Source organism: Cervus canadensis, chromosome 6 (genome assembly GCF_019320065.1).
Source record: "Cervus canadensis isolate Bull #8, Minnesota chromosome 6, ASM1932006v1, whole genome shotgun sequence".
Taxonomy (NCBI): domain Eukaryota; kingdom Metazoa; phylum Chordata; class Mammalia; order Artiodactyla; family Cervidae; genus Cervus; species Cervus canadensis.
The window spans coordinates 57,232,052-57,256,268 of record NC_057391.1 but is presented as its reverse complement, the minus strand read 5'-3'; the positions used below and the strand labels follow the sequence as shown (position 1 = coordinate 57,256,268).

Below are 24,217 nucleotides of genomic sequence, written 5' to 3'. Positions count from 1 at the left end.
GACTTTATCTATGGGACACAAGTCACATGGGAGATTTAAGCATGTTGTAAAAGATCAGGTTACCTTGCTCTCAAGATGGAAACTTTCACATTGCCACTACAATGATGGTATGATTTTAAAAAAAGAAAAAAATGAAGAAAATCTCTGCTATGAATATGTGATTTTCCATCAATATCAGAGCAGGCATGGGGTAAGTATAATTAATGAACCTAAAATTGAACAATTTAAAAAATAGTCTGACTTACTTGAACACATTAGAATCTTGTTTGTCATATTAAACTGCACTGAGTCAGCTGTGCATTCAAGAGAAGGGCATTACTGGAAGAATGTCTTAATGATACGACTTTCAGCAGTGTAGTCGGATGGACGCAAACATAATTAGTAGTGGGCAAAACTGTGAAACAGCAAAATTTGCTTTTCCTTTTTTGTTTCCCACCTCCTGGGTATCCAGGGTTTTCAGATTACTTCCCTGCCTACCACAGCTGCTGGCTGCATTGCTTCTCTCAAAAGAGCTACCTTAAGTGGCCTTTTTTGATTTATCCTTTCCTGACATTCTCACAAAAGCATTATAGCTGTCTCACTCTTCCACCTAGTAAATAACTGGCTAAAAAATCCAACTAAAAAACAATTTGCAGTAATTTAAAAATAGGACATTTGTTTTGTGCCATCTATATTTTTATACATACATGGCTAGATACACTCCAGAATGTATTTTTATATTAAAAAATGACTAGTGAAGGAATTTCAGGTGCCAGCACTTGACTGATGAAATTTGAGGGAAGGGATGGGAGATGAGTAGGAAGGTCACAAGACAGGACAATGGTTTACGATTTCATTTTGAGGTAGCCCCAACCCGAATTAATAGCAATAGCAAGGACAAAAGAAGCTAGTTTAAACAAGTTTGAGAACTTATTTCACTTTCAACTAAGTTTTTAAGATCACAATTTGGTTCTTCATTTTCTTGGAAACTATGAGCATTTCTTAACCTCATTTGCTACAGAGGTTAATAGAAGCTTTGTACCTCCAAGTCTACCCAATCATTACTTCTATCTTCTAATCCACAGTGTATGTTAAGTATTTGTTAATTATATTGGTCTCAAATTATCAGAATCATTTCACAATATGAAATTTGATTGTTGTTTCATTTGAAAAATTTAAAAAGTACCCCTCAAAACACATTTCCTGAATTAGGCTAAAGAACTAAGGGGTGGGAAGTTTTAAAAAATAAAACTGGTGTAAACTGCAAACAGCCCAATTCAAAGACATAAAATGAATGATTATATATGTCTGTGTGTGTGTGTGTGTGTATGTTAGTTTCTCAGTCATGTCCAACTCTTTGCGACCCCATGGATTACAGGCCACCAGGCTCCTCTGTTCATGGGATTCTCCAGGCAAGAATACTGGATATGTACTTGGCTATTAAAAATAATGTCAGTTCAGGAAGAGCTCTCTCTCAACAGTTAATACTATACATTTTTAAAACATAGCGACTAGAAAGAAATTTTAACCCACACCTCTTTCTGTTCCTTATCCCAGTGTTCTTTTGCTAATATCACTTCATTTTCAACCTGCTGTTTAATATTACTTTCGTGTTCTTTCAGCCACTTGTCCTTTTCCATCACAAGGGTATCTTGGTACTTTTCTTCAAGTTCCACCTGTAGTTTCCTTACATACTCTTCTCTTTCCTCCAATAGCTGTCTCTTTAAACAAAATTCAAATAAGTATCTCATATGACACTAATATTCTCCAAGTCAAATTTATAAAATAATATTTATATGCATGTAATAGAAAACAGCAACAGAGACAAGTGAACTTCCTATATGCTAACTCAATCAGTTGAATAAGTTGTCTTGTAAAAACTTGCCTACATCTCACATATTTGGATAAGAAATTTACAGTTGGATACATTAAAAGAAAAGGCATCTAGCACAATAAATGCATCCAATACATAAATACTCCCAGAAGACCAAATATCCTTTTTTAAAAGTGAAACTGACATTTATGTTTACAGCCCAGCCATCACGGGACATGTGAGGTATCACAGCCCAGGAAAACTCACATTTCTGAAAAGATCTGTATTCTGAGAGAAGCCCAAAGTTATTACTCTATTTTTTTTTTGGGGGGGGGGGGCGGGGCGGTGGGGCAGGGCACAAATCTTAGTTCCTCAAATCAGGGATTAAAACTGCACTCCCTACAGTGGAAGCATGGAATCTTCATCACTGAAACTCTAGGGAAGTCTCTTACTGCTCTGTTCTAAAAGTTATGCATCCTTCAACAAATTCAGATTAGCACTTTTCTCATTATCAAAGACAAAACCTTACCAAAACTAGCTAAAGCATTATCAAATAAGAACTGTCAAGCGTCAGTTAAAATTTAATCATTTGAACTATTCCTATAATATTTTCTATTCTAGGAACACAATTGGTCTGAAAACCCTAATAAAACTCTACTCAGGGATCAAAATTATCTACGACCATTTGTTTGAAAGTTTCTTCAAATGGGTCTTTTGGAAGTCCCACCAAGATGCTATGAGAAGAAACACATTGAAGACCACAGACTACAATACCAAGGAAGCACACCTCACATACCTAGTACTTGGCAACAGATCTTTTATTCTGATTCTTTGGCATTATATTTGACTCATGACTATACGGTTGTCCCGATTTTTTTCTGGTTCACAGCCGACCTTGTTTATTTCTGTCTTAATTGCTATCTGAGTCCTTTCCACCACTGGTACATGCCAAGAAGATGTTATCTATGTTTGCTGAGGGTTGTATGGTTCTGGAAAACCTCCTAGGGACTGAGAGACCCATTTCTTCAGTTACATCATGGGGACTGAAGTTGTACTAGGACTATCTCATCCACATGGTCAGGAAAATTGTCCGTTGTCACATCATAGATCATATATCACTGTTATTTTTGTTTTGACTGTAGAACAAATCCCCAAACTATCTTATCTGTGTGTGCCTTTCCTTTAGGAGTTGTTTCTATATGTATCTGCATTTCCTTTTGACACACAGAAGAAAATTGCTACTAATTTTCTGTGTGTCTATATGTGTGAGTATATTAGCTTAACTACATAATAAACCAGGCAATACAGAGACAACAAGAAGCATCTATTATTTCCCATGATTCTGTGCATCAGCTGGGTGGTGGTGATAGCCTGAGCCTACTCAGCTCATCTCTGCAGACAACTGGGGCTACAGTGGTCTAAGACGGCAACACTCACATGCCTAGTGGTTTGTTCAACGTCACCAGGCTGACACAGTGACTTGGTCACATGTCTCATCATCAAGCACGTTATTCCAGATCCTTCACATGGTGCTTGGACAAAGCATTCCTAAGAGTATCAAGCTTCTAAGGACCAACACATAAATGCTTTTTAAGTGTCCTTTTACATAATTTTTACTAATATCCCATTAGCCAAAGTCAGTCATTTGGCCAAGGTCAGATTCAAGGGAAGATAAACAGACTATCTATAACTGAGAATAGCTACAAAGCCACACTGCAAAGAGACCCACATTCAGGGATAAGAAGAAAGTGTGGCCGTTTCTGCAATCCACCACAGTGAGGAAAACCTTGCTTCCAACTCTACAGAAGAAAAGCAAATTAATTGGTCACAGGAATCTGTCATTTGAACATACTACAGGAATATTTAATTCAAAAAGTTTTATCATTCAAGGGAAGGAATACTTGGATAGTTTTAAAATGTTGAAACTTGTTTTGCATGCCTCTGACAGTCAAAAAAATCCAACTTCTAAGGACTGATTTAACATGGATTACAACTGTATTAACAAGCCTTAGCTTGTGCATAGGAATGGCATTACGCAGGGCAGCATCGGTCACCTTTTCTTCGTCTACAGACTCATGTGTATCTGTGTGTGCACACTCAGTTGTGTGCAACTCTTTGCGACCCCAGGAACCGTAGCCCACCAGGCTCCTCTGTCTGTGGAATTCTTCGGGCAAGAATACTGGGGTGAGCTGCCATTTCCTTCTCCAGGGGAATCTTCTGAACCCAGGGACCAAACCCAGGTCTCCCACACTGCAGGCAGATTCCTTACTGTCTGAGCCACGAGGGAAGCTCACAGATTCACAGCCTTTATTGATTACTACCCAGTTTGAAGCTTCCAGTGTATATGAACATGCCGGGTTAACATCTGTTAATAGAAGCTTTAAAGGCTGGAATTGAACTTGGACTTAACCTGCAGCCTGATTCAACAAGTGTTTCAGAAAGATGACATATGAAAAGAGGAAATACAACTGGGGACTCACAGCATTGCCTGTCATATACATTTTGTATCCAAGCAAAGCTCTTGACCCGGAGACCAACTGCAGGGAAAACGACTGACGTCCTGTGCAGAAGGACTACCCTAACAGCTCCCTAGCTTGCTCAAGTTAGTAAGATTCTCCCATTGTGTGAATGTGAAACAAGTCCTAGGAAAGTACACTGGTATGTAAATACATATCTTTGTCTAGTTCTGGAGGATACGAAAAAATTAAAGTCTCATAAATGTAAAGGAGTTCTACTCTGACTGGCTCATGAAGGCTACTAAGCTTTGTAAAGGACTTAAATAAACCTAAATAAAAAAACTAAAGAATATCCAGAGAAGAAAGGAATTAAAATATTAACTGCTCTTAAGTACACTGGCCCTTTAAGTGAGGGATGGGTATAACTACAAGCAGATAGCGCAGAGGAATTTTTTAGGATGATGAGACTGTTCTGTTTCAGTCCACACATGGACATCAAATGAATAAGAATCAGTTTTATTGTATGGCAATTTAAAACTTTTAAAGAAAAAAAGTCTAACTTGTAGGTTTTCTTGGAAGGCCCAAATAGTTTTAACTTTTCTTCTTGCCCCAGTGCACAAGAATTCATGAGCCAAAATACCAGTTAGTACCAGCTATTAATTGCAACTGATCGATTATGGGGGGTGAAATTTTACAGCCAAATTGATTCTTTTCAAAGTATTAGGAGATATACTTCTAAAAAGAATGACCTCTTTGAGAGAAATGCTCTTATATTCTTGCCAATTTATATATTTAAAGGAAGAAAGAAAGAAAACAATCACACTAGATCTTCTCCCTATTTTAATTTTTTTAAACATTACTGAGCTAAGTCTTTAATTTCTAGGTAATTTAAGACACTTTCTAGCTTTTATTTCATGAGTACAAACTAAAACATCTCCCCTTAGTTTTTTTTCACTAGATGGTATGTATACAGGGCATGTTTTTCTACCATATTAACCTGTTCAAAAATAATCAAAATATTAAATGAACTGGACTTCCTCACCTGCTCCTTGCCATTCTTTTCAAGTCTGGCAGTAGCAATCGCCACGCTTTATTATAACTTATTCAGAAATCTCTGTTAAAAACATTTCCTCAAGACTTTAAAAATATTTTCTAATTTTGATGCAGGTGGCTTTCAGACTGTGGGCTGCAGCCTGGTCTCAAGGGAAAGGGAGAGATGGCTGGGTGTCTGGATGAGGCTCAGGTCAGGATAGGGAAGAAAACAGGAGGGGCAACTGCTTTTAAGTGATTTGACTCCTGGACACTCGCCAAGGGCAACTTGGAAGATTCAGGCAGGAGTACAGAGGACATTGCAGCTCCTCCAGCTTCCTTGAATGACAAGACCTCCCTGGACAGAGGTCACACTTAAACTGACCTTCCTCTCCATAGCCCCACATCATCACCTCCTGTATCACAATACCACAGTTCAAATTCCTGCCTTTTTCCCCAGCACAAATGGATGCTTACGTGCTGAGAGAAATGGGTCAGAGAAAAAGGTCTCCGAGGGGGATACTTCGTGCAGTACTCACAGGGCTGGGAGTAACCACCTGAGCAGCAAACACACACAAAACAAGGATCCCTGGGCTTCAGACTCAAAGTGACTCGGGTCCACCTCCCTTATTTTTATAGAACTCTCTTTGGTTTCTTAGAAATCTACAAGGAAGAATCACTTTCTCCTATGGATCTGCCATTTTCTACTAGGGCTTTAATAATCATTTCAATGTTTACTGAACTTTTGTGAGCTGAATTCGTGTCAATCAGTCAAACGTAAAGAGCCTTCTACAGAAGTCTTCCCTGTTCCACAAGAGAATGAGTGCACTGGTTTCAAAGAGCAATGACGTGAGCACAACATGAACTTGTTCTGTACCTTCTTCTCCTGTGCCTGTTGCTCTTTTTCCATGCTCTTCCTGAGAGTCGCTTCTAGGTTATCTTTCTCTCGGCACACTTCCAGGTAACATTCCTGCACAGCCGCCATCTCCTTATTCACCTTATCTAAGTCAGACCTTGGATATACAAAACCAGCAACTAAATGTAAGGCTGCAGAATGAACAATTTTCCTCTAAATGATGGAATAAGAGAAAGCTCTCTCTACACTTTCAAGGGCAGCAAGACTTGCATTCTCACCTAAGTTGTAAGCGAGTCGCCTCATAAACCTCAAAGAGTTGCTGTTTCTCCAAAGCGTGCTTTGCTAACAGGCTTTCCCGTATTTGGGCTTTCATGGCTTCATGGTGCTGCTGGTAAGTCCTCTCAGACCTAGAGACAGACGACAGACAGCGGAATCTAAGGCAGTGCCCAGCATTACCAGAAACAGCGAGATGAACTGGTTTCCCTCCCTTCCTTCCCATTCCTTCCCTACGAATGCAAAGCGCAATTAAGATCAGATTGGTCTTCCCCAACCAAAAGTGGTAATAGTTAACTTTCAATAGATGATCTTATGAGAATCTTCAACATTGTCTTTCTACAAATGTTTCTAGAGAAAAATTAGAAACCTAGATGTGTGAATGCCCTAGTCCTTCACACAGAGTATAACAGTCTGTGTTTAGAACTTGTTTATAAAAAAATAATTGAAATAACAGAGGGTGTGGTTCCAAAATTCTAAGTTATCCATATTAAACGCAAATACTAAAGCACCCAACTCACACGTAAGTTATGTTCCAAAAGTCTGTTTCCAAGTTTATGACTCTGTATTTAGAAGACATTATTTCCTCCCACAAATTTCTCTTATAAAAAAAAAAGAGTTAAGCCATTAAGCTCTACTGTTTCAATGAACTACAGTTTGGATGATTCTATAGAATTCAACCCACTACGTAACATTATGTCTATGGAAAGGGAGTTCCAAATTCTAATTTGAGAAGCCAGGGACTCATCTTCTCCAATTTATGATCTCAATGGGGAGGGTTCACCCCCATCATTTTACTTGAATCTTTTGGAGGGGGTGTGTAAGGGAGAGAGAATAGGAGATGTGAGAAGGGAGGCCTCTGTCTGTACCTCACCTATCAACAGCTTCTTGTTTATCACGGTCAAAATCTTGTACCATTTGTCTCATTTGATTGCATAAGTCTTGATTTGTATTTCTCAGTTTTTCTTCAGTTTCTTTAAGTTCCTGGATACAAAAGAATAAAGTATTTAGAGGAAATAAACACCTTTATTGACTAGTCTAATCTTATTTTCTGATATCCTCTGTCCCTTTTCTCTTTCGTTATAACATTATTTGACATGATATCATTTTCATAATTCTATAAAAGTCTCTTCAGGCCTTGTAAGAGTATAGGCTTATCAAGTAGCTTTCTGATTGGAGTAAACATTAAAAACTTGTAAAAAAGCATTCAATCAGTGAAGAATTGGCTAACTAACAAGTCTTAGTTTACAAGTCTTTCTAACAAGTCTTAGAATACAATAATCTTCCCATCCATACAAATAAGCAAGGTTTTACTTTTTGGTCAAGAGCTGACTAAGGAGCAAAGAATACCTCCAAAAGCCATGCAATTATGCAGACAGGAAGCTGGAATTACACTAACTTAACTTCCAATGAAAATACTACCACATGACCAGTAGTAAAAGGAAATAACTGCAATCCTAGTTACCTGCTAATGTACTTGTCCACTAGTACCTTTGTGTCATAGTACCTCTCTATTTTTTAATGAGGTCATGAGATTTCTCATAAAATAGAGGAAAGTTTTTTAATCACCTGATTTTGTTGCTGTAAAACTTGAATTTCATTTTTAAGCTGCAGTAGTTCATCTTTGACAATCATGTCAGAAGAGTCAGGCCATATCTGATTAGTTGGTTTTTCTGAGGTATCTGTTTTAGTCTAAATGTTAAAGAGAAATCAAAAGTTTTTCAGGTTTTTAAAAATTTTTAAACACTGGTTTTGAAACAATGTCATACTTACAAAGAAAGTACAAAAACAGTACAAATAACCAGAGTACAATTATCAATACCAGTAAATTAACTAGGATGCAATACTATTACCCAATCTACACACCTTATACAGAATTTTCCAATTTTCTTCTAAATGTCTTTTTCTGGTTCAGGATGCAACCTACAACTCTACATTGCATTTAGTTGTCACATCTTATTAGCCTCCTCCAATCTGGGACAGTTTTTTTCAGTCTTTGTCTTTCAAATCCATGAAATTTTTGAAGAGTACTTGTACTAATCGTTTATTTTGTAGGCTGTCCCTCAATTTGAGCTTTTCTGATGTTACTTCATTATTAAATTTAATAATTTAAAAGGTTATGCATTTTTGGCATGAATACCAAAGAAGTGATGTGAACACTTCTGAGGAGACATATGACATCAATATGCCTCACCACTGGTGATGATCAACTAACTGATGAAGGTCAAAGACCCTGTCTGCAGGCACCTCCACTATAAAGTTACTATTTTGCAATGAATAGTAAGTATATTATTCAGAGACACTTGCGACTATGGAAACATTCTATTTTTCATCACACTCTCACCCATTAGGCTTAGCATATTTAGTCAATATTAATTCATACATTTTATTCAATAGGAATTCATGACAGACTTTGGTAAATTGTTTCCAGAAAGTTGGTACACATGTATACCGTCAGGTAGTACAAGAGTCTGTCCAGCTCTCTTTGCCACCAATGGCCAGTGACTGAATGATTATTGTGTTTGCTGAGGGAAGGGGTCTCCAAAATTTTTTTTATTTGCATTTCTTGTGTCACCATCAGAGAGCAACCTCTTACATGCCTTCATTGTTCACTTGTTCTTCATCTTCCCAGATATATATAGGTTAGTAAGGTTATATATATATATAAGGTTAGTATATATATATATATATATATATATAGTAAGGTTCCTCTTACTACCTGAGTTTTTTATCCATTTTTATAAGTTATTTGTTCATTGAAGAGGTCAAAGTTGTTTTTTTTTAAATATCTACTCTAATTGACCTATTGATTTTATTATTTACCTAAACTCTGAGGTCTCTTCTTCAATGTTTAAAATATATCTATACCAAAGTTCATTCCACTAACTGGGGGAAAAAGAGGTATATGTATCTCATTCTACGTGGGGTGACAGAACCCCAAGGCTTTGGCTCCTTTTTCCCATTTAGTCTTCATTTCCTTCAGAGGGAGACTGCTCTAGTTGCTGGCTTTGCTGGTTCACCTGCATCATGTCCCAGAAGTCACTGCTCCTGTCCCAGTTATAAGAAAGAGGAGATAAGAATATCTACTCTGTTAGCTTTCCAGACTTCGGGGTATTAATGAGACTTTAAAGGATTTTGTTGACTTATTAGAATGGCTTTTTTTTTTTTTTTAACATGGCCTCTACTTTTTAAGGTTTATGACATTCATTTGTGCTTCCTTCCCTATAAGTGAGTTTCTATTACTTAGAATGAAAGTAACATCATACTGCTACCCTGAAAAAACAATCTTCATGGCTAGTTACTGCACTCAATTTTGACATATTTTCACACTGCAGGCACACTGGGACTTGGTACTTGCAGTAATTGTTGGCACAAAACTCGAGAATGTCTTTCAAAAGAAAAGGACCATTTGAATGTCGCCACAAAATTTCTCTCTCTAAAGCTGGAATACAGAAGGCATTATCTTCAAAAACACAAGAAATGTAATATACCAACTCTTATACTATCTTCCTAATTTCTATGTCTCAAAAAATTCTAGCCAGGACCCTTCTGAGTTGGCTACTGAACATTGCCTATCAAGTCCCTTCGAATCAGAGTATGGCTTTAACCACAGCTTGTGGTAAGGTAACGATCTCTATTAAGTATCACACACAGAAAGGGTTCTGTGTTTCATTTCTTAAGCTTACAAAAAATTCAGTGTCGATGTGGTCTCTGCCTGCTAGTAAGCCAGTCTGGTTTTCCTAAGGCCTTTGCCACATTCTACCTTAATGGACCAGTTGTTCAACTGAAATGAACAGCATAGTATTTGACCCACTCCTAATCACTACACAGTGCTATATATGGGCAGACTCCCCAGTTTCATCACATATTATCCTGGAAATGTCATAAAGCAGCACTGCTATGAACAGTCATATGACATAAAAGCAAAAAAAAAAAAAAAAACTCTGCAGTAACTTTAAATTGTTCTATATAAGATGCATAGAAATGGATATAAAACATACTAAAGGCATTTATAAAGAAATAAATATATCAATACCTTTAAAACATCTATGAAAGAAATCTGTCAAAAAAGATTATATAGGAAATATTTTTGTTGCCCTTCTTAATACATAAAGGCTTTAAAGGAGGATTCTGATGGCCCAGTTCTCTTTAAAAAGACATCCAGGGAAGTTTAAATTATTGTGTTCTTTCTCTTAGCAAGCACAAAACTTCAACATCATTTCATTAAGCTCCGGATTTGATGCCAGCTATGATCATTCTTTCTAAAAAATCGATAGAGGCACTGCCCTAGTGGTCCAGGGCTTGCCTTTCAGTGCAGGGGACTCGGGTGCGATCCCTGGTCAGGGAACTGAGATCTCACACGCTGCAGAGCAACGAAACCCACCTGCTGCACCTCCTGAGCCCGTGCGCTCAAGAGCAACCAGAGAAAGTGGCTGTTCCGTGCGCAGCAAGCAGAGAAAGCCGGCACCCCACAAAGACCCAGTGCGGCCACAATTAAAAAAAAAATCAAGACATTTAATGAAGTTAGCTGCATTAAAGATTTCAGAAAGACTAAGTTTATATAATATGAACTTACAGCTTATTTGCTACATCCTTTTACATACGTCCGCTCAAGGCTGAAATGTCCCTTTCCACCTTCTCCCCTGGGTTTATCCTTGAGGACAGAGATCAAAAGTTCCCTCACAGACTTCACTAGGGCTACCTTAGTACCCCACGCCACCCCCAAGATCAGTTAGTTATTCCTTCTCATAGCACTTTGTAATTAGTATCATCCTTATTACACAAAGTTATACACGTCCATCTTCTTATAGATCCGTAGTATTCACTATGGTAGCCAGTAACCACGTATGGCTGTTGAGCACTTGAAATGTGACTTGTCCAAATAGAAACATGCAGTAAGCAGAAAATACATGCCAGATTTCAAGGGCAGAGCACACACACACACAAAAAAACTGTCTTATTAATAATTTTATATTGATCACATATTGAGAAGATAACATTTTATATATACTAGGTTAAATAAATTATTAAAATCAATTTCACCTATTTTACCATAATGGGACTACTAGAGATTTTAAGTTATATATATGGCATTATTATATTTCCACTGGATAGCGATATTCTAGAATTGAAGTTCCTTCACAGAACAGCCATTGTTTCTTTCATTGCTGAATCCCATTAGACCTTGCATAAAATAGCTTTAAAAAAAAAAAACTAAACTGAATGATTTTCTTTTTATCCACATACCTCCCCAACCCTGCTTTCTGACTTTACAGACTAAATAGGGAGCTTCATTAGAAAAAGATGAGAGAAACAGGAGGCAAAGGCCAAGTTTGAAGGCATTCATCTGCTAATGAGATGACTGAGAACTTGAGTGCTTATTTTAAAAACCGACCTGTCCATTAAATTATTATCTCCTCTCCGTCTTCCCCATCTAGAAAATGGGTCAACATATGTAATAATTCAATAAATATTTACTGAGCAAACACTCACAGAATTATCAAGACAATACTCTCAAGAGATTCCTATATAGTTAAGTTGAAGCAGAATAGCCATAAGCATCAAGGACCGAATTCAGTCTCACTTTAAGAAAAACCAAATGTAGACTGCTGAGAAATCACTATGGCAGAAGGCTACCTGGCAAAAAAAAAAAAAAAAAAGATATTCAAAGATGAGATGGCTCCCTCCAATCTACTGATAAAAACAGACTGTAGAGTGTGGAGGCAAACGGAAAGGTTAAAAACAACACAAGGAATGGCCACCAGCCATTGCCACACATGTGAAAGTGTATCTGTACAGCAAACGCCAACTAGGGATTTCAATATGGAAAAGAGAAAGCAACAAGACACCAGAGCTAAGGTTCAGACCCCAAATCAGGCTCCTACTCTTAGCACACTCACACTAAAATGCTTATTAAACTAATCAACTCTAACCTAACACAAATTTTCATTTCCATTCTTTATAAAAAACACATGGAAACAGTTAAAAAAGCTTGGTTTAAAGATGTTAAATGTGCTGTGGGGAAGCACAGTCTCCCGTTTCTCATTTGCTTATTAATATTGAAATCAATGTGCTCATCAAACATAGTTACTCAAAAGAAAGAACCAAACTGGGCAGGGCTTTCACAGTGAGAGCACACTATTATTTCTGGAAAGCAAACTAGGCACGATTAAAATTCCACAATAATAAGCGCCAGAGAACATCTTGCACACTTTGCTTTAATAGCACTGTTTTAATGAATACAACTCCTAGCTTAAAGGATCAAGAGATAAAACAGTACCAAAGTAGGAAGTAAAATATTATTTCCATCCATGAGGAAAAGGAATATACTACCTACATCCTTTTTTTTTTTTTGGCTCACCACACACCACGGAGGATCTTAAATTCTCTGGCCAGGGATTGAACCCATGCCTTCTGCAGAAGCACAGAGTCTTGAACACTGGACCACCAGGCAAGTCCCACCTACCTACACTCATATATTACCTTCCCTCTCCTCTTAGCTTCTAGATCTTTCTTTCCAATGGGAATAGAGGTGAGCTGGGATTTAGAAATAGAGAAGGGTGAAAAAGGCAGCTGTTGAAAGAGCTAGGGATTTAGGATCAATCCCTAAAGACCTCTGATAGCATAATCTTAGAGAAATAACCTTGACCTATTCATTAGTCCAATGTTTTAGTCTCAATTCACCCAAAGACTCACTCTAAGCCCAGAAGGGTCACAAATTCCTCCAGTTTCATTTACCTTATCTATAAAGTAAGCACACTAACTCACTTTATAAAGATATAAAGGTAGGTTTCAAGGACTCTGACAAGCCTTTCCCACCTCTAACACCACCATACAATTTTTTTTTTTTCATTGTAGAATGACTTGTTTTAAGAACATGGGCCAGGGAAATATCAGACAAATTGCTAGGGCATTTCATTGTGGAGAGTCTAACTAGATGTTAAAGCACTACCGGAACAAGCCAATCTTGAGGAAATGCAGATACCCTGTTATAAAGAATGCTTCACTGGATTTGTGGTTATGGAATTTTACCTAATTGGCATCTCATTTACTAGGTGCCAAGAGTAACCAGAAAGTATATTCTTTTAAGTGGCATTTCCTTCTTTAAACTTCATTTATGGACTTCCCTGGTGGTCCAGTCATTGGGAATCTGCCTGCCAATGCAGGGGACGTGGGTTCGATCCCTACTCTGGGAGGATTCCACATGCCGAGGGGCAACTAAGCCTGAGAGCCACAACTACTGAGCCTGCACTCCGAAACAAGAGAAATCACCACAATGAGAAGCCCAGGCACCGTAACTAAAGAGCATTCCCTATTTTCTGCAACCAGAGAAAGCCTGTGTGTAGCAAAGTAGATCCAGCACAGTCAGAAATTAATTAACTTTACATATAAAAAAGTCAAATGAATGCCTGAAAGACAAAGGTTTAATTTAAATGTGAAAACTGTAAGACTTTTCTTTATGAAGTCTTGAAAAACAGCTTTACAGCTTTATAAATTCTACCTCAATGCTTTTTTCATCCTTCTCCACTTGGAGATCTTCAATTTTCTTATGAGAGTTTTTGAGCTCGCTTTGTAACTGAGACACCAGATGACGCTTCACAGAGTTGCTATCCAGCAAACGCTGCACCTCTGCTTTCAGCTTCAAGATGACCTCCTCTTTAGAAAGCGCTTCATCTGGGCCTTCTGGTTGTACAATGCTAATGGAAAAATGATTGTATTTAAGGTTAAATCCAATAACAAATCAAGCATAACTATTCCTTAAAAGCAACTAACTGCAGTGGTAACCATGCTTTGCAACCCATCCAACTATATTCTTGTATTTCAAAAACAATTTTAAGCTTTGTCATACACAGGTTATTGCCTTTGATACATCCCTATATAAAAAATAAGTTCATTCAGAGGAAGACCATTCTTAAGCATAGTCCTGCTGCCTCACTGCAAGAAGTTCAACCATATGAACTTCAGCAGAGCATGCATTTTTCCTTTTGATAAATTGCATGCTATATATACATGTCCTTCATGACTCCAAGAGAAACAATGTGAAAATAAAGAGGAAATGAATAGTAAAACACTAGTTATCCTCATCAACAATTTCTGTCTCTCTTTTATTAAAACACAGGTCTGGGTGGATATCTGAACAACTGGAAAGAAAAAAAAAAAAAAACACAAATAAATGCCATGCTAATTTAATCCCCACTGCAGTTGGTCAATAAATTTTAAAATTGGAATGAGTATTTCTGTTCCTTGCCATAATGGATTAAAAGGACCAGTCTTCCCTTTCTGTCTTTAAAAAAGCTAGAAAACTAAATAAAATAAATGAAATGGTAGTGTTCAAACACTGGACAACAAGCAGCATAGTGTAGTGATGCTTGAGAAAAGTAAAGCAAGGTTAGCGCTATAATGGCTGCAGCTTTCTTCCTGGAGAGTTTCCAGTATGCAGCTTAGAAAGAGGAAACCCAGGGAGTCTGCTCTCTGCAGTCTCACCGAGTTGCAGAATTCAGTATGGGAAAACCAAAATGGCTAGAATCTGGGGAGCAAAACACTGTGAGGAAGGTAGCTACATAGAGAAAGGGCTCTGGAGACCTGTGGTATACGTGAGAAAATTACCTCAAGATGGGGGCGAGGCAGGGAAAGCCACAGCAAAAGAGCAGGGCTGGGAATATTTTGTATTTCAATGAACCATAGTGGAGAGACTTCCTAAGTCACACAGCATCAAATACTGCCTTAGTAATAAGGCCAAATTAGCCCCAGATTAAGCTGTTTGTTCTAAATCTGATCTAATGAAGCCTACAAAGAAGCCTTGAAAGGATCAAATGAATTCCAGGTAACTTTAGTATGTCACAGAAAAAGAATAACAGTATTTTTTTTTTATGCAATGAAGTCCAAAATCTAAAGCATACAATTCAGAATGTCCAGCATCCAATCAAAATTTACCAAATGTGAATAAAGCAGGAAAGAAAATATGAACTGTAACCAGGAGAAAATGACCAGGGATGACAGATAGTAGAATTAATTAAGTATATGCCATATGCTCAAGGAGGTGGGGGGGAGGGACACGAAAACAATGAGGAGGGAAATGGAAGACTTTATGCCCCAAATTGGACTTACAGAGACAAAAAATAAAAATATCTGAAAAAATATACCTACTAGATGAAATTAACAGCATATTTAATACAGCATACGAAAAGATCCATGGACATAAAGACATAGCAAACTTAAACACAAAGAGAAAGAAGACCAGAAATACATAGAGTATATTAAATTTTCTAACCTAACTGTAGTTAAAGTCCCAGAAGAGTGGGGAGGCTGATAGAAAAAAATATTTGAAAAAATAATAACCACAATTTTTCTATGTGATGAAAATTAAAACCCCCTAAAACCTAGAAGCTCAATGAATCTCAAACACAAAAAACATGAAAGCCACTATAAGTTATATCAACACCCAATTGCTTAAGCCAATGATGAAGTAAGAGTGCAGGAAGATTCCTGAGGGGATGACCAGAGGAAGGAATTCTGGATTCTGTGTATAAGCAAGCCTTAGTCTAAGCCCTGAACTATGTATGCAGAGAACAGACTGCATGCATCAAATCAGCAAAGATTTGGAGACTCTCTCTGAAATTTGAACCACACAAGTCTCAAACTGACTAACTACATACACAGGACAGATTCAAACCAGTGTGGCAAAGGCTCAGAGAAATAAATGAAGATTTGAAACACCCATACAAGTCTCTAAACAACCAAATAACCACAGTGTCTAGTATACAATCTAAATTTACTCAATATAAAACTAACAAGGAAAACCCAAATGCTAGAAATATTACAGAGAGTTTTAAAAGTTTAAAGCAGCAAATATCTAGCCTTTATGAGTAAAGAAAACATACTTGAAATGAATGAAAAAATAGGAATTTTCAACAGAGCATAAAAACGTTAAAAGAACCAAATAGAAATTTTATCATTAAAAAATACAATACCTAAAAGTTAAAAAAAAAAAAAAGGAACTGACAGGCTCAACAGAATAGAAATGACAGAGGAGAGAGTGAGCGGACTTGAAAACAGTTCAATAGCAATTATCTAATGTGGAAAAAAAAAAATGAACAGTGTCTCAGAGAACTGTGGGACAACATAAAAAGATTTAACATTATATGTAATTGGAGGACCAGAAGGAGAGAGAAAGCAATAGGGGCAGAAAAAGTATTTGAAGAAATAATAGTCAACATTTTCACAAATTTGGTAAAAGACATAATTTACATTTTCAAGAAGCTCAGTGAACCGCAAATGAGATAAACTAAAAGAAAAACACACTTAGACACATCATAATGAAAGTACTGAAAAAAGAAAAAGAAAAAAAAATCTTAAAAACAGCAGGAGAAAAAAACTACACATTCAAATAACGATTCAAAAATCGATTCAAATAACAATAGATTTCTATTCAGGAACTACCAAGGCCAGAAGACAGTGGGAGAGCATACCTTTAAAGTGCTGAAATAAAAGAACAGTTGATCCAGAATTCCATAATCACCAAACATAACAACATTTCCATATAAGGAAACTAAGAATTTGCAGACATGCTGTAGAACAAATGCCAAAGGAAATTCTTCAGCTAAAGGGAAATCTCTACACTGAAAACTACTAAACATTGGGACTTCCCTGGTGGTCCAGTGGCCAAGACTCAGAGCTCCCAGTGCAGGGGGCGAAGGTTCAATCCCCGGTCAGGGAACTAAACCCCACATGTCACAACTCAAGATCCTGCATGCCACAATTAAGACTCCTGCACCACGAAATAAACAAACATTTAATAAAATCTACAAAACATAACTGAGAGAAATGGAAGAAGACCTAGATAAACAGAGAAGTATAGCACACATATTCAGAAACTGAAAGACTCAATTTCTTTAATTCCCTCAGCTTTACGGAAGTGTAAGTGACAAGTGGCAATTTCTTAAGATGTCAATTCTCCCAAAACTGATCTATAAATTCAACACATTTCAAAATTTGAAATTTAAGTTTCAAATTTGTCCAAAGGGCAAATTCTGTATTAGTTGACAAGCTAATCATAAAATTTATTTTGAAATGCAAAGTACTTAGAGTAGCCAAAACAATTTTGAAAACAACGAAGTTGAAGGATTTGTTCAGCCCATTTCAAGACTATAAAGTTACATTATCAAGACTGCTCCCTCCAAAATGATCACTGGAACAGAATGGAGAGTACAGAAACAGTCCCACAAACATACAGTCAACTGATTATTAAATATATCAAGGCAAGTCAATTGGGAAAGAAAAGTTTTTCTGACAAATGGAATTAGATCAATTGGATTTATTGGAATAAAAAAAATCAAATTTTCCCTCACACTATACTAAAAAATTAACTCATAATGGATCACAGATGTAAATATAAGAGCCAAAACTATCAAATTTCTAAAATCGTAACAGAAAAATTTTGTTAACACTGAGTTACAATAACTCATGAACTGTACAAAAACCATGAAATGTAAATAAGAAATAAATTTGAGTTTATAAAAAAACTTTTGCTCTTCAAAAGATAACATAAGAAAATGGTAAGATAAACCAGAGAGGGGAGGAAAACACTCACAACACATATATCTGACAAAGGGCTTGTATCCTGAACTATATGAAGACCAAACAACATATTGTTGTTCAGTAGCCAAGTCATGTCCGGCTCTTCATGACCCCATGGACTACAGCACGCCAGTCCATATATATACACCAAACAACATACACAAATGGCAGTTAAGTGTGTCAAGAAAAGAGGAAGCAAACCACATCAAAAGATGCTTAACATTATTAGTCATTAGAGAAATACAAATTAAAACCACAATGAGATATCACTACACACACACTAGAAGTGCTCAGATCTTAAAAGACTGGCTATCAAGTTTTAACAATGACAGAGAACAACTGAAACTCTCTAAGACATTTCTTCTGGGAATGCAAAATGGTAAAACCACTTTGGGAAAGAGCATTTATACTACTAATGTCTAAATAAAATACAGGAACTTTAAGTTTAAAGGGAAAGCAATTTGGAGCATAAGTGAAAAGGAAGAAGTAAGACTATCTCCATTGGCAGATGATACAATTATATCTAAAAAATCTTAAATCTAATGGAAAAACTACTATGAAGAGAATTAGAATGCAACAGGTTATAAGCTAAAATATAGAAATCATATATACACACAATACTCAGAAGAAATAATGGAAAAGAACATGCCATTCACTATTGCAAATAAAATATCTAGGCATCAATTTAACAAGAATTTTGCAAAATCTAAATGTGAAAAACTTCAAAATACTCTTAAAAGACATGCTACATTCTTGAATAAGTAAATTCAACATCCTAAAGATATCAGTTCTCCCTGGGTTAATGTGTGTGTGTATATATATATATATATATATATATAACATGACCCTAGTGAAAATATTATCAGGATTTTTTTTTTCCTGTAACAGAACAAGTTAAACATGGAAGTTCACACGGAAGTGTAAACAAGCAAGAATAGTCAGAAAAACCCCAACAAGAACAGCAGTTCCAGGTAGATGGCAAAACTAAAGTATAAAGCAAAGCAACAAAGCTTTCAGAAAGCAGCATAAAAGAATAACTTCATGACCCTGAAATAAGGAAAGATTTTTCTTAAAGGGACTATAAAAAGTACTAACCATGAAGATGGAAATTTTTGACTGATGTTTAAGAACTTCCATTCATCAAGAGATACATGAAAAGGATAAAAAGACAAGCCCAAAGTGAAAAAAGATATTTGCAATACACATAACCAAAGAATGCCTATCTAGAACAGATATTAAAAAACAAAAAACTCCTATAAATCAACAGAACACATGCACACACAAAAAAATCATGTAAAAACTGAAAAGGGACACAAGCAAGTCCCTCTTCACACACACACACCCCTACACCCAAGCCATCAATAAACACAATAGACATATTTTCTTAAATAGAAGTCAATCGCATTAGTAATCTGGGATAATGCAAATAAAGATCAAAATAAAATAACACTACACATTAACGACAATATCAAGTGTTACCAAGAAGACAAAGCACAACTACAATTTTCATACACTTCTTGTGGTGAGGTAAATTGGCACAACTAATTTGGAAAAGATTTTGGCATTATCTGTTAAAATTGAAACACATGTACTACAAGAAATTTCACTTCTAAGTATATACCCAACTGAAATGTATATACATTGCACCAGAAAATAATATTAAGAATCTATGAATGGTAGAAAGGAAAATAAACTGTGAAATATTCATACAAATGAAAGTTACACACACATATATTTATATATGTAAATGAAAGAGCTATAGCTACTTGTAATGTAGCTACAGCTACAATGTAATGTAAGTCTCACAAACAAAATGTTGGTGAAAGAAAAATCTAAAGAAAACCTATATCTACAGAAATCCCACAGCTAGATTCCATGCTTAATGGAGAATGGCTAAATACTTCCAGGTAAAATCAGAAGCAAGACAAGGATGTCTACTTTTGCCACTTCTGTCAACACTGTTACTAGAGTTTCTAGCTAGAGCAATTAGTCACGAGAAAGAAATAAAAGGCATTGGAAAGAAAGAAATATGTCTATTTTCAGGTGACATGATCTTGACTATAAAAGATCCTAAGGAGTTCACTAAAAAAACTATTTGAACTAATTATAATTAGCAAGTTAAGCAATGTGGCAGGACACAAGATCAATATAACATCAATTGTATTTCTATACACTAGTAATGAACTGCCTGAAAATAAATTTAAGAAAACAATCCAAGGAATTCCCGGGTGGGTCTAGTGGTTAGGACTCCATGCTTCCATTGTAGGGGGCACAGGTTTGATCCCTGGTTGGGGAACTAAGATCCTCCAAGCTACGTGCTGAGGTCAGAAAAATAAATAAGAGAAAACAATCCAGCAAAAAGAATAGCCAAGAGAATAAAACACTGGAGTAAGTTTAACAAAAGCATGACTAATACACTGAAAACCACAAAATTATAAACGTGTATGACCAATACACTGAAAGAAATAAAAGAAGATCAAAATAAATGGAAAAATATCCAGTGTTCAGGGATCTGGACACAATATTATTAAAATGGCAATATTCCTCCAAATTGTTCTACAGATTCCATACAATCCCTACCACAATCTTGCCTAATTTCTTTGCAGGAATTGACAAACTGATCATAAAATTCATATGGAATTGCAAGAGACTCAGATTAGCCAAAGAAATCTTGAAAAGGAAGAACAAAGTTGGAAGACTCACACTTTCCAATTTCAAAAGTTACTACAAAGATATGGCAATCTAGTGCATAAAGATACATAGCTCAATGAGATAAAACTGAGAGCTCAGAAATAAACTCTCACATTCACAAGCAATTCATTTTTTGACAAGCATGACAAAACAATTTAGTGAAAAATAGTCTTTTCAACAAATGGTACAAAACAACTGGATATCTACATGCAAAAGAATAAAGTTAGACCCCTACCTCATATCATATGCAAAAAATTAATTCAAAATGGATTTCAAGACATAATATAAGAGATAATACTCTTAGAAGAAAACAGGTATAAAACTTCGGAATCTCGGATTAGAGAATGGTTTCTTAGAAAAGTACAGGCAACCAAAGGAAAAAAAAGTACATAAGTTAACCTTCATAAAATTAAAGGCTTTCATGCTTCAAAGCATGCTATCAAGAAACAGAAAAGACAGCTCACTGAATAGGAAAAAATATAGGCAAAGCATGTATCTGACAAGGGACTTAAATTCAGGATATATAAATAGCTGTTAAAACTAAACAGTAAAAAGACAACCCAATTTTAAAATGGGCAAAAGATGTGAATAGACATTTCTCCAAAGAAAAAACACAAATGGCCAATCAACACATGAAAAAATGTTCAACATGATTAGCCATCAAGTAAAAACCACATCATTAGCAAATCACCATGATAAGAAACTATTCCATATCCACCAGGAAACTATAGTTTCTTAAATAGAAAATAACAAGTGCTGATGAAGATATAAAGAAACTGAAACCCTCAATCATTGCCAGTGACAATGTAAAACAGTGCAGCCACTTCAGAAAACTGACCATTTTTCGAAATGCTAAGCATAAAGTTGCCATATAAACCATCTAAGAAAGCTGAAAACATGTCCACTCAAAAATTTGCAGCATTATTCATAATAGCCAAAAAGTAAAATGATCCAAATAAATGTCCATGAGCTGATGAATAAACAAGCAAACTGTGCTATATTTGTACAATATTACTTGTTTAGAATATATTTGGAATATTACTTGGCTATAAAATGGACTGAAGTAGTGATACATGCTACAACATGGATGAACCTTGAAAGCATTATGTGCCAAGTGAAAGAAGCCAATCAAAAAAAAAAGCTAACCACATATTATATAAATCTATTAAAGTGAAATATACAGAATAGGAAAATCCATAGAGGTAGAAAGAAAATTAGTATTTGCCTGAGCTGCTGGTAAAGAATCCACCTGCAATGCAGAAGATCCCAGGTGGATTCCTGAGTGGGGAAGTTCCCCTGGCGAAGGGATAGGTACCCACTCTGATATTCTTGGGCTTCCCTGGTAGATGATAAAGAATCCACCTGCAATGCAGGAGACCTGGGTTTGATCCTTGGGTTGGGAAGATCCCCTGGGGGAGAGCATGGCAACCCACTCCAGTATTCTTGGGAGAATCCCCAAGGGCAGAGCCAGACGTGCTACGGTCCCTGGGGTGGCAGAGTGGACACGACTGAGCAACTAAGTAGAGCACAGTGAAGACAGACAGGATGACAGGGAATGACTGGGAGTAAGCACTGGACTTCTTATGGGGAAAGCTGAAATGTTTTAAAATTAGGTTGTGGTAACAGATGGACAACTAAACACACTGAACTGTGTACACTCCAAATGGGTCAATTTTATGACCCTGGAAATACAGCTGACCCTTGAACAACGTGGAGGATTGGGGGTGCTGGCCCCCTCCTCCACCACCTGTAAAATAAAAATACATATACTATGTTTATTTTAAAAATCCACATATAAGTGGACTTCTGCAGTTCAAACCCATGTTGCTCAAGGGTCAACTGTATATCTCAATAAAGCTATAGAAAAGAGGGAAAAAGAAAAACCACCTGATATATGAGTTCTCTCTAAATGAAGGCCAATCTAACATAGAGTTCAGGCAAGAATAACTAGCTTTTAAAAGATAACAAGAAAATCAAAATAATTTAAGAGTTAAGACAGTAGTAAGCTCAACGTTATGACTAGAAAGAGGAATACAGGCTGGCAATGTTTTATTTCTTGACCTTGATGATAGTTCCATGGGAATTCATTTTAAAATCATACATTAAGCTGGACACTTATATTTCATACACTTTTATGTGTTATATTTTACAATTTTAAAAGGTTTAAAAAGCAAAGTTATAAAAAATACTAGAAAAATATCATCAAGAAATCAAAAGGGAAAAGTGATGGATCTAACTACATAAAATTTTTAAACAGGAAAAGTGATAACCTTCAACAATGGCTAGGGTACAGAGAAATAGGTACTATCATGATATGACTAATAACACCTATTAAAAGCATCAAACACACATGCTCTTTGACAAGATTATTCACCCACATCTAAGGAAATAAACCAAAGATGTGAATAAAGACCAGACTACAAGTATGCTTTTAGTTATAATAATGCATTAATTATGGTTAACAAAATTTTTAAAGTGTATTCCTAACTAAAATATAGTTCCACATATCCACTGATAAGTATTTACAACAATATTTACAGATATCTAAGGATTTCAGAATGTACCAAGTTAAAAGACACATATTAAAGTAGTATATTTAATAGTATTTTATCCTTTAGAAACCTACAAAATAGAAAACGTGGAAGTTATATACCAAAATGTTAATAGTAGTTTTCTTCCTGGGAGGGGAAGTAAGATTATGGCTGCTTTTAACTGGTAACTTCCAGTGTTTCCATAAAAAAGAAGAAAGCTACATTTGAGAAGAAATAAAAAGCTGATAGTATGTACCCTTAAAGCGATGTGATAAAAATGGAACCTCATCTCTGCAGTCTTCCTCCACAAAACCCACGAGAAAAACTTCAAATTCCAGGAGGGTCTTCCTTCCTAAAAACACTTGACCAGCATTTCTCAAACTGTCAAGGTCCTCAAAAACGAGGAAAGTCAGAAGGAACCTAGGGGAAAATGACTCCTAACTATAAGGGGGTATCCTAGATGTGATCTTGAAACAAAAAAGAACACAAGGTAAAAACGAAGGACATCTAAATAAACTATGGATATTCGTTAACAATAATTCATCAGTATTAGTTCAAGAGTTGTACCATGCTGTTGTAAAATGTTAATAGGGAAAAACCGATGCAGAATATGGGTTAATTCTTTGTACTATGTTAATTTATAAATCTAAAACTGTTCTAAAAAATTAAAGTCTGTTTCTAAGAAAAATGAAAAAGAGTAGTATCCAGATTAACATAATTTCTCTAATTTTTCAGTTTCAGATGATTCCAAATGAAACATTAAATATATACACACATATATATGCATATTGTGTATATACATACATATACATATACAGAAAGAGAGAGGATTAACAAAATATTAGGGGTTTTTTAATGTTACAAAAGGAGCTCTTGGCAATGTACTACATATTTATCAATATACACAACTTTTAAAATATGTATTATATATAGTGTAAATATGTGTATGTGTGTTGATCTCACCAACCTAAACCATTTCTATATAAATATGAGATAAATATAATTTATGTAA

General features: G+C 36.0%; 1 protein-coding gene across 8 annotated transcripts in view; it reads right to left on the bottom strand.

Moving 5' to 3' along the window:
* Positions 1–24,217, bottom strand: part of CEP152 (centrosomal protein 152) — a 98,814-nt gene that overhangs the window by 34,053 nt on the left and 40,544 nt on the right. For 5 of the 8 annotated variants that reach the window (XM_043472049.1, XM_043472050.1, XM_043472048.1 and 2 more), the window contains 6 exons: positions 13,908–14,103; positions 7,976–8,098; positions 7,281–7,390; positions 6,412–6,540; positions 6,155–6,290; positions 1,515–1,700 (listed from right to left, as the gene is read on the bottom strand). In XM_043472049.1, the coding sequence (XP_043327984.1) occupies positions 1,515–1,700; positions 6,155–6,290; positions 6,412–6,540; positions 7,281–7,390; positions 7,976–8,098; positions 13,908–14,103 (880 nt within the window). The remainder of the gene's footprint in view (positions 1–1,514; positions 1,701–6,154; positions 6,291–6,411; positions 6,541–7,280; positions 7,391–7,975; positions 8,099–13,907; positions 14,104–24,217) is intronic. The other 3 variants (XM_043472054.1, XM_043472055.1, XM_043472052.1) reach the window with 2 other exon arrangements.